This window comes from Eptesicus fuscus, chromosome 18 (genome assembly GCF_027574615.1).
Source record: "Eptesicus fuscus isolate TK198812 chromosome 18, DD_ASM_mEF_20220401, whole genome shotgun sequence".
In the NCBI taxonomy this organism is placed as follows: domain Eukaryota; kingdom Metazoa; phylum Chordata; class Mammalia; order Chiroptera; family Vespertilionidae; genus Eptesicus; species Eptesicus fuscus.
Genome location: NC_072490.1, coordinates 32909624 through 32924775, shown reverse-complemented (window position 1 = coordinate 32924775; position 15152 = coordinate 32909624). Strand labels below are relative to the sequence as shown.

General features: G+C 37.5%; 1 protein-coding gene across 2 annotated transcripts in view; it reads right to left on the bottom strand.

The window, feature by feature from the left end:
* The window catches only part of RASA2 (RAS p21 protein activator 2), a 117804-nt gene that overhangs the window by 68273 nt on the left and 34379 nt on the right, over positions 1 to 15152 (bottom strand). For both annotated transcript variants that reach the window (XM_054729596.1, XM_054729597.1), the window contains exon 4: positions 4733 to 4827. In XM_054729596.1, the coding sequence (XP_054585571.1) occupies positions 4733 to 4827 (95 nt within the window). The remainder of the gene's footprint in view (positions 1 to 4732; positions 4828 to 15152) is intronic.

The following is a 15152-nucleotide window of genomic DNA, read 5'->3' as shown; positions in this document are numbered from 1 at the left end:
GGCAGCTGCAGTTCTCGGGTGACGCACCAGGAACCAGAGAGGAGGGAGCCTGATCCCTGGGTGCATCACTCGAGAACTGCCCTCTTGCAATCCGGGACCCCTCAGGGGATGTCGGAGAGCCCATTTCAGCCCGATCCCCACAGGACAGACTAAGGGACCCCACCGGTGCACAAATCCGTGCACCGGGCCTCTAGTGGACAAATAATTCCAAGTGAAGTAGGAGGATGACCAGAAACTAAAGAAGAGAATGCTTCAAAAAGGAGAGAGTAGCCAACAATATCAAAAAGCTGCTGAAAAGTCATGTACGAGAAGGACCAAGTCCATTAGACTCAGTGACACAATGTCATGGGCAATACTGGTGAGAGCTGTTGTGCTCTGTCTCTGACCCACTGTGGGGTCTGAAGGCAGATTAGAGTGATTTTAGAGTTAAAATATTTAACATTATTAAAAGCAATAATAAAGCATCTGGGAAACAAGTCCAGGTAAGAGGTTAGAGTTCTTAGCAATTTTTCAACTGTTTTGGTATAAAACCCATCTTACTACTACTGGGATCTTTTCATTTCAGGGCTAAATTACATTTTCTCTTGTTACTGAAACTGAAGGGAATCCTGGGGAATTCTATATACTGACGTTCTCATTTCACAGGTGAAGATCCTCAGACAACTAATTGTAGGTTAGCAACTATTTTGGGTACAAATGACTATTAGTGGTAGAACTAGGAAATCAAATATCTTAACCTCTGAAGTAGAGATACCAATCCCAAAACCCTTTCTTGGGGAACATGCCTACCCCAAGCCCCCAAAACAGACTTTTCTATAGTGACTTTACCTATAGTCATATCAAATCAGACTACAGTGGATATCTGACCCAAGTGTGGCCAGATTCTCTCCCTAAATTGTGGCAGAGAAATGAGTCAGATCTTAGAGAGTGAGGGGGCTTTATGGTCATGCAGGCTCATGTGGCCTTTTTTTTTTTTTTATAAAGCTGTTAACAAGAAATTAAGAATGCATTTATGAAGAGAAGCCTAGGGAGAGACATGTAGTCTCATTAGACATACAAAAAGAATATAACCTTGGCCAAGTAACTCAGTTGGTTAAAGTGTCATTCGGTATGTCAAGGCTGCGGGCTCAATCCCGGGTCAGGGCACATGTAAGATTCAACCAATGAATACATAAATAAGTGGAACAACAAATCAATGTTTTTCCTCTTTCTCCCTTCCTCTCTCTCTAAAGTCAGTCAATCAATAAAAATTTTGAAAGAATACAACAGAATCTCATCACATAGTTTTTCCTTTCCCTTTCATTTTGGAAAGTGAGTAGTTAATAAAATGAGAGAAAAAAATTAACTACTCACTTTACAAAATGAAAAGGAAAAGAAAACAAACACTATTTAAACAGTGAGCACTTACACTCAATGAGCACAGTGAGCATAAGAGTAGGGAGCAATGAATCAGTGAGAATCAGTTTCCATGTGCCTCCTGCAATATCTGCTGCTCACTGAGTGAAATTTACAGATACAATATATATTTTACCTATACCATGGCCCCAAATGCAAGCCAGTTGTCTTATGTAGTGGTCAACCAAAAACAAACCAACTACCCAATATTTTATGAGAAATTAAAGTATTTAAAAATGACTATTTGAACTGTATCTAGTCTATTATTGTAAGAACCTGACCTCCACTTAAGATACAGCTCCTCTGTAAATGTCTAACGATTTTCTAGCTCTTACTGGCCAAAATGAAGTTCCTGTAATTATACTCTAAGAAGTTCCCTATGAACTTTCTAATGTCCCTTCCTTTTTCTTTGATCTTTTTGAGTAGGCTTGTGTTCCTTATACTCAGATGTTCCCTAAGGGATCCTCCTACTGTTTACAGAACAGTAAAAGGCAGTAAAGCACTGTGGTTAGAGTTTTAGAATCACACAAGATCTCCATTATAACCATGGCTCCATCACTTAATAGTGCTGTGACTTTGGAGACATCATTCTACTTTTAAGAATCCATTTCTTTATTTGTAAAATGGAGGTAATGCTACCTATACCTCATAATCCCATTCTGAAGATTAAATGAGATAATGTATATTAAGTACTTGGTTGGTATGGACTGACATAATTAGCAATAATAATTATTAGATGGAATTCTTGCTGAATTCAATCTGTCTTATAACTTTTTCTTACGGCTCCATCAATAGCTCTCATTTCCATACTTTTATAAAATTTATGCAAATTAAAAAATTTACTAACAAGTAGAGTCTGTATGAATCACAGACTGCTTTTCTATGTTTTCTAGACTCACAAAGTTAATTAACTATTCCTAGATCAGTTTTGGGGCCAAATAACAATATTCCTAATGGTGCCATATTAACTATAAAAGTGTTATACATTCTTCCCACCCCCTAAAGTCTTCTTCTTTCCAAATTTATTTTAAATAGTGAGCTCCTAAGTAAGTTTCATTTAAGAATAAAGAGCTGTAAAGATTATAACTCATGTTCATGAAAATAACTCATAGCAAATAAAAATTGCTGACATTTCTACTTTTTGAGAGCTAGAGCTCTTAAATCTTTAGCAAATTTACATTGGTCATAAGAATGGATTTTTAAAAACTGCATCTTAAAATAACTCAAAGTTCATTTTAGATCAAATTCTCAAAGCCTATTATCTTGCTTTTTGTTAAAACTATTTTTAAAAACTGGTACTTTAATTTAAAACTTTCATATCTGCCTTTTCATAGAGGTGTATATAGGGAAATGGCCACTGGATCAACTGCTGGTAAACAGATACTTTATATTTGGACTAGGAGCCCGTTGCACGAAGTTTCGTGCAATAGACTTTTCCTTCACCTGGCTGCCAGCACCAGTTATCCGCCAGCAGCAGTTTTCCTCTGGCCACCCGCTGATCAGAGCGCCTCCCGCCAGCACGATCGGCCACCCCAGCACGATGGGCCACCCCGAGAGGAACTCCGATCGGGCAGGCGCTCTGATCGGGTGGGTGGCCACAGGAAAACTGCTGCTGGCAGAAAACTGGTGCCAGCAGCCACGCAATCGGCCACCCCGAGTTCCGCCACCAGCGTCTTCCACAGCGCGAGTCCCCGCCCCCCGCTCCTACCGCCAGCCAATCGGCCACCCTGAGTCCCGCCCCCCGCGCCTCCAGCCGGCCCAATCGTGGGCGTAGCGGAGTGATGGTAATTTGCATATTACCATTTTATTAGGTATGATAGTATGTAATAGCTTTCAAAATATTCTTAAAGGTATTTCACTTAATTCTTACATTAGATGAGTCAACATGTTAGCTTTTATTTCCATTTTATAAAAATAAAATTCAAGGTCAGTAAAGTAACCACATATGACAATTAGGACATAAATTTTCTGACTTCTAGTTTAAAACCCTTTCCACTTCATCACTTTGCCTCTCACTTGGATCATTTACCATACTATATAATTAGGATATGAATAACAGTTATTGTCAAGAGGGAAAAAAAGAACATTAAAATGTGGTACAGTGGATAAAACAGGAAAAGTTTTAATTATATTTTGTACTTGAGAAGGGTTTTTAGTATACCAATACTTAATTTTTTGAGAATTTAACCAAAGAGAATGCTTGAGAGGTTATGAGGAAATAGAGACACAGACACTTTATTTGCAAGTATCTGTGGATGTGTGCGCAGCACTTTTTTCTTGTCTTACACTTCTGTTTGAGTCACAGTAGCAAATAATAGCTTCTTCTTGAGAGGAAGAATTCTGCTTGCAATTATGCCTTCGGGAAATGGTTTCACAATCCTTACCATATTTTACAAATAAGTAAGGTTATAAAAAATGGATTCCTTTTATCTAGAAATAACAATTTCTAAGAGAAACTCAGATTTTTCAAAACCAAATAGAAAGTTAAGATACATGGCCTACTCTGGCCAGAATGGTTCAGTTGGTTGGAGCGCTATCCCATACAATGAAAGGCTGAGGTTCGATCCCCGGTTGGGGTGTGTACAGGAGACAACTGATCAATGTTTCTCTCTCACATTGATGTTTCTCTCTCTCGCTTCCTTTCCCTTTCTCTCTCTCTCTCAAATCAATAGAAACATATCCTTGTGTGAGGATTTTTTTTTAAAAAAGAAAAGATACATGGCTAAATATCCATCTTTACTCATACAGAATCTGTAAGACCTCTTATTTTGGCAAGAGGAAAGAAGAGCTTTAAAAAGAGTAATGATGCCCTTTCAAATTAAAAATAAAAGGTGAAAAATAGGAAGGATGGGTGTGAGAATAAAGGTACTGTATGGTGAGCTCAAGCACGGTTTGAATTAATAGCATTTTCCTAAGCCTAGTTAACTAGAGAATAAAGTAAAGCATCCAGGTCAGAACAGATGAAATCACAGACATCTAGGGATTCTCCTCAAAGTCAGAGTCAATAAAACATGTTCTTCCTTTAAAATTTTTCCCCATCTGAAAAAGCTTTAATAATTTGTTACTGTGACTGAAACAAAAGAACTAAGGAAGGGGGGAAATGTCCCCCTTATATAACCTTCCCAAACTCATATATGCACACGCATATGTATTATTCTTGAATTCATGTGGTAAAGAATTTCCTTCTAACTATATATTACCCAAAGGTCTATAATATTTGGTGCCAGAATTTAAAATAAGGTATAATAAGCTCCATGTATATGAACTAGTATAATTTGTTTTTCATTCATTTTCTTTGTGTGATAATCTCTTATACCACTTAAGTCTTAATATTTACCTGAACCTCTGAATTGGAGTCAATGGGCTGCAGTGAAAACCAAGTTTCTTTACCACTGTGGTTACACAAGTCTTCTTTTTTGATGGCTACTTTTCCTATAGGAAATAAGTAAAACCATGAGGAAACATTTTGTGTAATTCTTAGCACTGTTATATTTAATACTTTTCAGAAAAAATTAAAATAATTCATACCTATTAATATTAAAAATACATTTTTATAAAGTATTTTTCTATATTTTAATGATTGAAAGTGCTAATTTTTCCTTGCCCCTTGGCAGGCCCGTCTCTGGGTCATTTTGAATTAGGGGATTAGAAAAAACTCAGTGGTATTTACTAGTACATGCAACTGCATTTTTTAGTACTTATTACACTCATGTTTTCACCCAAAATACAATCATTGCAAAAAGCAATATACAATGATAGTACAAACTAATCCTTCCAATTCTTTAATGCTATGAATAAACCATATGTTTTGTATTTACATTTAATAAGAGTTTATAAGCCCAAACTAAGAGAAAAAGAAAAACATCATACATCACTGATAATATTGAAAATTGACTTGAAAATTACGGGAGATTCAAGTCATGATATTAAAAATTTGCTTTTATCAAAATATTGCAAACACTGCTTATGCTGCTTAAATGCATATAAAAAAAAAATCAAGGCAGCTCCTTAAAGAGTTTCTACCTCTCAGAGAAAGATACAGTACAATGAATAAAGTATTATGAAGAGGAAGAAACAGAAATGTCCTTATTATAATGAAGTATTTGCCATGTTGGTGCAAAGCATTTCCTTCCTCAATTCAAGTTTTAAGAAGTAGACATAGTTTTACATATTACTGACAACTTATTCGAAGATTCTACACAAAACTTCAACAAAGTATATGCACTAAAAGTCAAAAACAGTTCACTTTCTCTTATATACTAAATATATATACTAAATATATATACTCTGTTAATATACTAAAAACCAATGAGTTATGGTATGTGAATTACCTCAATAAAGATGTTACTAAAAAATTTTAACAGTATTAAAAACTTTGATAAGCTTAGCTTCCTAGTCATGACTGGAACTCAAACCACAAAGACTACCTGTATATGTATGTATAATTTTAAGAAAAATATTCAAATACACAGCCACATATACTTTCACGAGTGGCAACTGTATTATTATACAACCCAAAAGAGAGCTATTGAAAATTCAGTAGCTATATTTATTAACACTTTAAAAATTTAAAAATAAATAAATTAGCCCTTACAACAAGTATAAATCTTTCCAACTTTCTTTTAAATATGTTGGATGAAATCTAATGTGAAGGCCAAAATCTTCGTGTAAATATATAGCATTTATAACTCATTCAAATCTTGTAGGAATTGAAACTAGGAAAATAATATATTTCAGCCTTTTGGGGGGGTTGTATTTAAGATACAAATTAATGGGGAAAAAAGGAAATTCTTCCAGTACTAAATATACAGATTACAAGCCAAGTACAAAATTTAAGCACTAACTGGAACACCCAAATATTCTTCATGCTGCTGAAGAAGTTTAGGTTAAAAGCCAAATCATATAAATCTCTTTATATGTTTTACCTATAGATTCTATCAAATTCCTGATAAATCAATATAATACCAAGAATGGCTTAGGATACAGAATTTTGACAAAGTATTCAATATTGTTTCATCACATATGACTGAGATGATCACAGTTCTATCAAGTGGATCACTTACCATTGTTCACACCAGATATAAACATTAAGGCAATATATAACAGCTGAATACATATATATGTAAATATACACACACATACAGACATAGATCTTATATGTCCTAGAGCCGAAGCTCATATATTTTGAGGACCACTCACCTCCGTCTTTAAGAATCTTAGTAACTATGAATATTTTGTGTCCTCTCCCCAGAAAAATGCACAGATATTATCTGGCATAGAATTTTAAGAGGGTTTACCCACCATCCAGAAACTCGCTGGTCCAGTCCTGGTTAAGATCCCTATTCTTGCCCTGGCCAGTGTGGATCAGTTGGTTGAGTGTTGTCCTGTGCTCTGAAAGGTCACGGGTTCGATTCCAAGTCAAGGCACATACCCAGGTTGTGGGTTCAATCCCCAGTCAGGGTATGTGCAGCAGGCAACTGATTTATGTTTCTCTCTCACATGGATATTTCTCTCTCTCCCTTTCTCTCTCTAAAATAAATAAAAATATTTTTAAAAATTCCTATTCTATAATTTCCAGGATTTTTAATTTCATAGATAATTTATGAATATGTATGTAGGTGTACCATGTGTACACATGTAATATATGCAAACATCACTAAAGCAAGCCCCAAACTTAAAAATAGGGCTTTTAAAAATGTTTATTTAGAAATTTACTGGTTTGATTCATTTATACATTCTACAAATAATCACAGTGGCACTGTATTTTAAATGGTGATTTGATTTCCAGACTCTCCTAACCAAAGTCTTAGTGTAATTCTTAGCACTGCTATAGTTAATACTTTTACATACTATCCAAATATAATACTGTTATATTATTAATCAATTATTACTAACCAATGTATAATTATTAACCAATCCTATCTAATAAAAGAGTAACATGCAAATTAACCAGCACTCCGCCACACCCACCAATCAGGAGCGAGTATGCAGATTAACCCAACCAAGATGGCTGCAGCCACAGAGAGAGCAGGAGGGAAGCTTGGGTTTCCCCGGCGATGGAGGAAGTCAAGCTTTCTGCACACCCTGGCCGGCCCAGGCCTCCGCTTAAGGCTATAAAGTTTCAATTATAGAAGTTAAATAAATCCCAACAGATATGGCTGTGGCCACTGAGCGAGCAGGAGGCTTGGCTCCACTCAAGGCTACAAAGTTTCAATTGTAGAAGATAAAATAAATCCCAGATCCCAGGGCCTCTGCTTGGGTCATCGGGGAGCGTGGCCGGCCTGCAAACCACCACAGGCCCCTCACCCAGGCCGCCCCACGCCCCAAGGGAACCCCCACCCTGATCTAGGGCACCCTTCAGGGCAAACCAGCTGGCCCCCACCCATGCACCAGGCCTCTATCCTATCTAATAAAAGAGTAATATGCAGATTGACCATCACTCCAACACAGAAGATGGCTGTCCCCATGTGGTCAAAGATCCTGCCCCCATGTGGACACAAGATGGCCACCACAAGATGGCCAGCAGGGGAGGGCAGTTGAGAGGGACCAGGCCTACAAGGGAGGGCAGTTGTGGGTGATCAGGCCAGTAGGGGAGAAAAGTTGGGAGGAACCAGGCCTGCAAGGGAGGGCAGTTAGGGGGCAATCAAGCCTGCAGGGGAGGGCAGTTAGGGGTGACCAGGCCGGCAGAGGAGGGAAGTTGGGGGCAAACAGGCTGGCAGGGGAGCAGTTAGACATCAATCAAGCTGGCAGGGGAGTGGTTAGGGGGTGATCAGGCTGACAGGCAGAAGCGGTTAGGGGCAATCAGGAAGGCAGGCAGGCGAGCAGTTGGGAGCCAGCAGTCCTTGATTGTGAGAGGGATCCCAAATTGGAGAGGGTGCAGGCTAGGCTCTGGGACACCGTCCCCCGTGCACGAATTTCGTGCCCCGGGCCTCTAGTAATGCATATAAAAACTATAGTAGGAATCTACCTGTTCTATTTATGACTCACAATTCCAGATCACTGGAAATACATCTTTACTTACAGGTGCCTTCCCAAAAGACAATCTTCTCTCTTAGTTCACAAGTAAAAAAAAAAAAAAAAAAAAAAAAAAATCCCAGAAGCAAGTGTCCTCTTTCTCCTATTTAATATCTTAGGTATCCAAGTTACTCACTGTCATGAAAGAGTTGAACGGTTCTTGTGTTCTGAGAGAGAAACCCTTCTCTGACTAGCGGCATAAATTAGTCATTCAAAAATTGAGAAAAACCTGCAATTTTATTGCCAGCTCTTTTTTTTTTTTAAATATATTTTATTGAGTTTTTACAGAGAGGAAGGGAGAGGGACCGAGAGTCAGAAACATCGATGAGAGAGAAACATCGATCAGCTGCCTCCTGCACACCCCCCACTGGGGATGTGCCCGAAACCAAGGTACATGCCCTAGACCAGAATCGAACCTGGGACCCTTCATTCCATAGGCCGACGCTCTATCCACTGAACCAAACTCGTTAGGGCACCACCTCTTATTCTATATCTCAAATTCCTTTCTAAAGAGATGTCAGTTTCTGAAATGCAAAGATTTAGTTTCACAACACTAGCAGTGACAAGTACATGATCACAAGTACATGACAGAGGGAAATAAAGGAAATACCTGAAGTCATTAGGTATTAGGATACGTGCAATACATTCAGCACTTTCTTAGGCAATATAACATGAAAAAGTCATTAGTTCTAGGGACTCAAACAGGGTACAGAAAGGAAAGGGAAGGAAGGAGGAAGAGAAAGAGAGAGAGAGACGGAGAGAGGGCAGGAGGGAGGGAGGATAAAGGGCAAGGGAATGTGGAAGAGGGAGAGATATGGGAAGGAGAAGTTGAAATACAAATAAGGCCCAAAAACCCCTCCTCTTTCTTACTTGTTGTTTGGAGCTACCCTTAAACTGGTTAAATGGCAAGTAGTGATTGTAAAAGGTAGGCAGCCTGATACAGTTGAAAGAGCACTGAGAAAAAAGCCAGTGTTTACTGAATATTCACCAGACAGTAGATATTCTTTCATATTTTCTGGTTATTCTTCATAACAATCCTGTGTGTAAAGGGTATAATCATCATCTTACAGATGAGAAAGCTTAATGATATTTAAAAACCTACCTACTAACAAGTGCTAAGCCAGATTTCAAAACCAAGGTACCCCTGTCCATGTTCCTTCCAACTCAGATATTCATTCAGTAGCATAGTGTCAGTTCTGTTACTTGTTAGCTATGTGCTCTTGGGTTATTTATTTAAATGTTACTCCTCATTTACCTCCTCTGTATTAGAAACAACTTTTAGCTCTATTGATGTTAAAAACCTGTTCTGTGTCTCTCAATGGAAACAAAGATTGTTTTAGTTTACTGTTCACTGTTTTAAACAAAGTTAACTCGTTACTTCACTGGCCATGAAATCACCAACCTCAAAAATAATAATAATGATCACCCAGGAGCAACTACCCAAAAAATTATTTATAGGTAATATTGCATTTCCTCATTGTCCTAACAAACTCATAGACAGAAAGAGCTTAGACCACACAACCTGACACACACCCACACATACACCCACACACTAGATACTGTATTAGTTCCTTAAAATGAGACAAGGAGAGGAAACACAAAAAGAAATGAAGGAACTGTGGGCAAAGAAACCATCTTTTTTGGTCTCTTAAGTAAAAAAAAAAAAAAAAGTATTCTTAGCTTTCCAGCACCACTTCTCAGCAGCACTTTCTTGCCGTCTGTAAATACTGTGTTATATTTGGGCCCCATTTTTAGACAAAGCATATTCTTAGAAATCGCATCCTGATACAGATCACCAACTGGCAAAATCTTGACAGTCCCATTCTTATTTGGACACCAAGAGTAATGGCTAAAGTCCTATCTAATAAAGAGGGAATATGCAAATTGACCATCACACCATCACAAAGATGGCAGTGCCTATAGCCACAAGATGGCAGCGCCCAGTCCCCTCAGCCCAGCCCGAGTCCCCCAGTACTTTCAGTCCCGGCGGGTGGGGGGGTGGGCAGGCACATGGTACAGCCGGACCTGCCCTCAGTCCCCCAGCCTCCCAGGGCCGGCCGAGGCTTGCGCTGTCGGCAGTGGCAGCAGCAGAGATGTGATTGCTGGGTCGCCTCCCACCCATGAGGGCTCCCAGACTATGAGAGGGGGCAGGCTGGGCTGAGGGACTCCCCCTCCAGTGCATGAATTTTCACGCACCGGGCCTCTAGTAGTAGATAAAAGTAATGACAAGTGTGACTGCCTATATAAGATGAAATAGGACCAGAAGACTGAATAAATTCTGGCAGATAGTCAATAGCAGCAATTCAATCAATGGCAATATACCGATGCCTCAGTGTATAGGGTTTAGGTGGGTACACTTTGGTCTCCATGGTAGACTTGTATGTTAATCATCTCCTTGGCGTATGCCATTGTGTACTCCTCTCCAGCACAAACTCTGGGTTTGACCATGTCACTTGCTTTTACCCAAGGGACATCAGCAAATGTGATACAAACAGAGGCTTAATAAGCACCTGTCCATTTGGGCTTATTACCCTCTTGGAACCCACACGATGTGGAGAGGAAGGCCCAGATAATAGTCAGTACTAGCTATGAGACATATGAGTCAGATGGTTCAGCCCAGTCAATCTGCACATTATGACCCCAGGTGAGACCAGCAGAAGAACCACCCAGTTCGGCTCCACCCTAGTTGACAAACTATAAGATCATAAGCAAATACACGGTTGCTGTAAGCCACTAAGTATTGGAGTGGGTTGTTACTTAGCAATAGATAACTGATACAGTACCTATGCAAACAGACACCAAAGTGTAATCTTAGGCAAATTTTAAACAGTAGGTTTGACTTAAGAGCTAAATGCCAGCAGAAATTACAATTTAAAGAGCTGGAATAGAACTATGTTAATCTCAGCCTTATTTTATGAACTAGGCCTAAGAAGGTAAAGTGGCTTAAGGTCATACAACTAATTAGTTGATAGTCATGTCTGGAATTCACATCTCCAATATCCTGGTAAAATTCTCTTATCAAATTTCATCCCAAATCCAGGGGAAAGAAAAAGTCACCAGAGTCTACTAAGATAACTGCAGTTCACTTATTTAAGCCTAGAATTCTCTGAAAATGAAAATAACTCAAAAATTCACATTAGGAAGTAAAATATGTTTTAATTTAAATGTTATTAGGATCTTCATTGGAACTGGAAATATATTCTTGCTTTCTTTCTTTTTAAATTTATCTATTTCGTTCATTAGTTTATTTTGTTTATTAGATTCCACATATAAGTGAGATCATGTGATACTTGTCTTTCTCTGGCTGGCTTATTTCACTTAGCATATTACTCTTCAGGTCCATCCATGCTGTTGCAAATGGTAAGAGTTCCTTCTTTTTTACAGCTGCATAATATTCTTGCATAAAGTTTTTCTTTTGTCTTTTTCTCAGTTTTTAAGAGAAGACACTATACCTTAAGACAATATATCATACTTTTAAAGCCTCAATTTTACAATTTCCTTTCTTTGTGTAAAATGGTTCCTAAGTCTCAAGTTTTTAATTAATCCCTAATCAATCTTTTACACTAATTGTTCCTGGCATATAAAATGCCTAATATGAAAATTTATGCCCCATATTTATAACAGTTATTACTTCTGGCAAAGGGGTTAGAAGGAGGGGTCAGTGGTCAAAATTAATTAGGATTATCTCTAATACTATAAATTTTTTTTTTACAAAAAAGAAAAATATCCATTACTTATACAATTAAAAACAAAAAAACAAACAAGCTCTTAATTATATGTGACAGTACACATTCTCTGATCTCTAGTTCAAATTTCATTTCCAGAAAACACTATGGCACTATTTAATCTATAATTAGACATCTCAGAGTTATAAAATAATTGAAGGAACTCAATTTCCAATAACTCAAAATAAAAATAAAAGAAATCACCCAATTTTATGAGCTAATGACAAAAGAAAATATGTCGAACTACAAAAATGTAAATATTTATAAATGAAAATAGCAAGACCATTTTCCAACTTTAATAGTGTACATATGACCCTGGCCGGGTGGCTCATCTGGTTGGAACACTGTCCCTATACACTAAAGAATTGAGGGTTCAATTCCAGGTCAGGGCACACACATACCTAGGCTGCAGGTTCGATCCTATGTCAGGGCACAAACAGGAGGCAACTGATCAATGTTTCTCTCTCTCTCTCTAAAAATTAATAAACATATCCTCAGGTGAGGATTTAAAACAGTATACATATGTACTGTGTTTAATAATAATTCCTATGTGTAAGAGGAAAAAAAAACCCATTAAATATATAAATGTTATCTATTAATAAGAATAAACTTACTTGAAAAAAGTTCTCATACCAAGTTTATGGTTTTCTGATACCAACCCACAAAGAATTGATTTTTACATAAAATTAATTTTCCCTTTTGAAACACGCAAAAAGACACACACAAAGGCAACTTTTGAAAATCATAAACTTGAACTAAAGGCCTTTTCAAGAAACACTACATGATAACTATAAATAGTCTCTAATAATCACCAACAGCCTCATCCTATTCTACCTCTCTCTAGTTGCTGATATTAAATATCCTTGCTTCCACTGATATTAGTCTCTCTTATCTCTTTCTACCTTCCTAATACACCTTATCAATCTTTACTGAAGCCTCATTTTCCCTGAAACACACTCCTTATCTTCTCCTGGGTAAATTTCATTCATTCCAGCAGAGGCTTCAAGTATCACTTAATACTAATGACTCTCAAATCCACATCTCCAGCTCTTTTCTCTAAGCTTCAGATCTGCATTCCAGTCAACCAAAGATGTTCCACCAAGATGTTCCCCAGGTAATACAAATTTAACTTGCTTTAAACCAAAAGCACCTCTCCCCTTCCCATCCCCCACTCAAAACAGAGTGCTCCTGCCCTGGCCAGTGTGGTCAGTGGTTAGAGCAGTGGCCTACGCATCAAAGAAGCTCGGGTTCAATTCCTTGTCAAGGATACATACCTGTGTTGCAGGTTCAATCCCTGATCTTTGTTGGGGTGCGTGAGGGAGGCAACCAAATCGATGTGTCTCACATTGATGCTTCTCTCTCTTTCTCCTCCCTCTCTTTTTCTTTTTCTCCCCCTCTCTCCCTCCCTTCCACTCTCTAAAAAAAATCAATGGAAAAAATATCCTCGGGTGAGGATTAACAAACAAAAAAACAAAAACTGAATGCTCCTACTGGGTTCCTTATATCAGTTAACTGCAGCCCTACTAACAAGACATTTTCAACTCTATCTCTTCTCACATCCTCTTTGCCCCTTAGTCCCTAAATCCTATTTGAAGCTACTCCCATGAAGTACATTTCCTCATTTGCATTTCCACTGCCATCACCCTATTCATCTCATTTGGTAACAGCCTTCTGGTTGGTCTCTCTGCCTCTAATCTCTCTCTATTCTAAACTATAAACTATATAGTATATGTGTGTGTGTGTGTGTGTGTGTGTGTGTGTGTATGTATATATGTATGCATGTATATATATGTGTATATGTATATATATGTATATATATTATATATATATTTAAAACATGTGCGTATATATAGCTATATATAATTACATATAATACTTGAACCTTTTGCACTCGGATGTCGAGATTAAAATTACTCTTTGAATGTATCAATAATTTGAAATATAAAAAAATCCAAATAAATAAGTTTGTATGAAAAGAAACTCCAGTTTTTTATTCTACTGCCGCACTTTGTAAAATCTGGGGTATTTAAAAAATTAAATCCCGAGTAGAATAAAGGAATCGAGAAAAAAGCAAGCGAGTGCAAAGGGTTAAATATGTAATCAATAGACACTGAGTTTATAGTTTGAAAGTTACTATAGTAGGAAGTTGTAAAACTATAAAAGTATATATGTATATACAGCTATACTAGTATGTAATTTTTAAAAGGTTCCTCATTCTTAAGAGGCTCAACACTACTGTCTATAGAATAAGGTCCAAATTCCTTAGCACAGCTTTTAGGGTCCATCACAACTTTACCCCAATTATTATTCCCAACTTCACCTTCTACCATCCTCCTCTTAGTAATTTATATACTCCAGCAGATACACCACAAACATGATTCAACTTTTCTCCTCTGCTTCTGTCAATCCCTACTATCTTGAAACATCTTCCTACCTAAGTAGTCTGTTAATCTTCCACCAAACAAAATGAACTGTTCTTCCCTCTATGCCCCCAAATACTTTGTTCATACCTCTAGCACCTATCATAATATATTATTATTAGAGTACAAGTCTGCCTCTGCTAGCCTGAGTCTTACTCATCTTAACATTCCCATCCATTGTATGCCACATGTAAGTGTGTATCAATGTTTATTTAATTGAATTGAGGATGAAGCCTCAGGGGTGATCTATAATTAAGGGTTTGATAGAGAGAGGAGAATATGCATACAGGAAAAAGAAGTCAGAAGAAAGACAACTAGGAAAACACAATGTCATTAAACTGTTTTTTTCCTTGGCAATCTAAAGAGTCAAATGTGACGGAGGCAGATGAGGATTAAAAAACTGCCTTTTGTGACAGAAAAGTATTGCTATGAATATAGCTGACAAGAGTTAACATATTTAACAAGTAAAGATACATAACAATAACTAAAATATACAACTCCATCAAAAAAAATGGGTAAAAAATGAGCAACTAATTCATAAAAGAAAAATGGAAGACATAAAAAATTCCTAAAATTCACTAATAATCAGAAAAATATA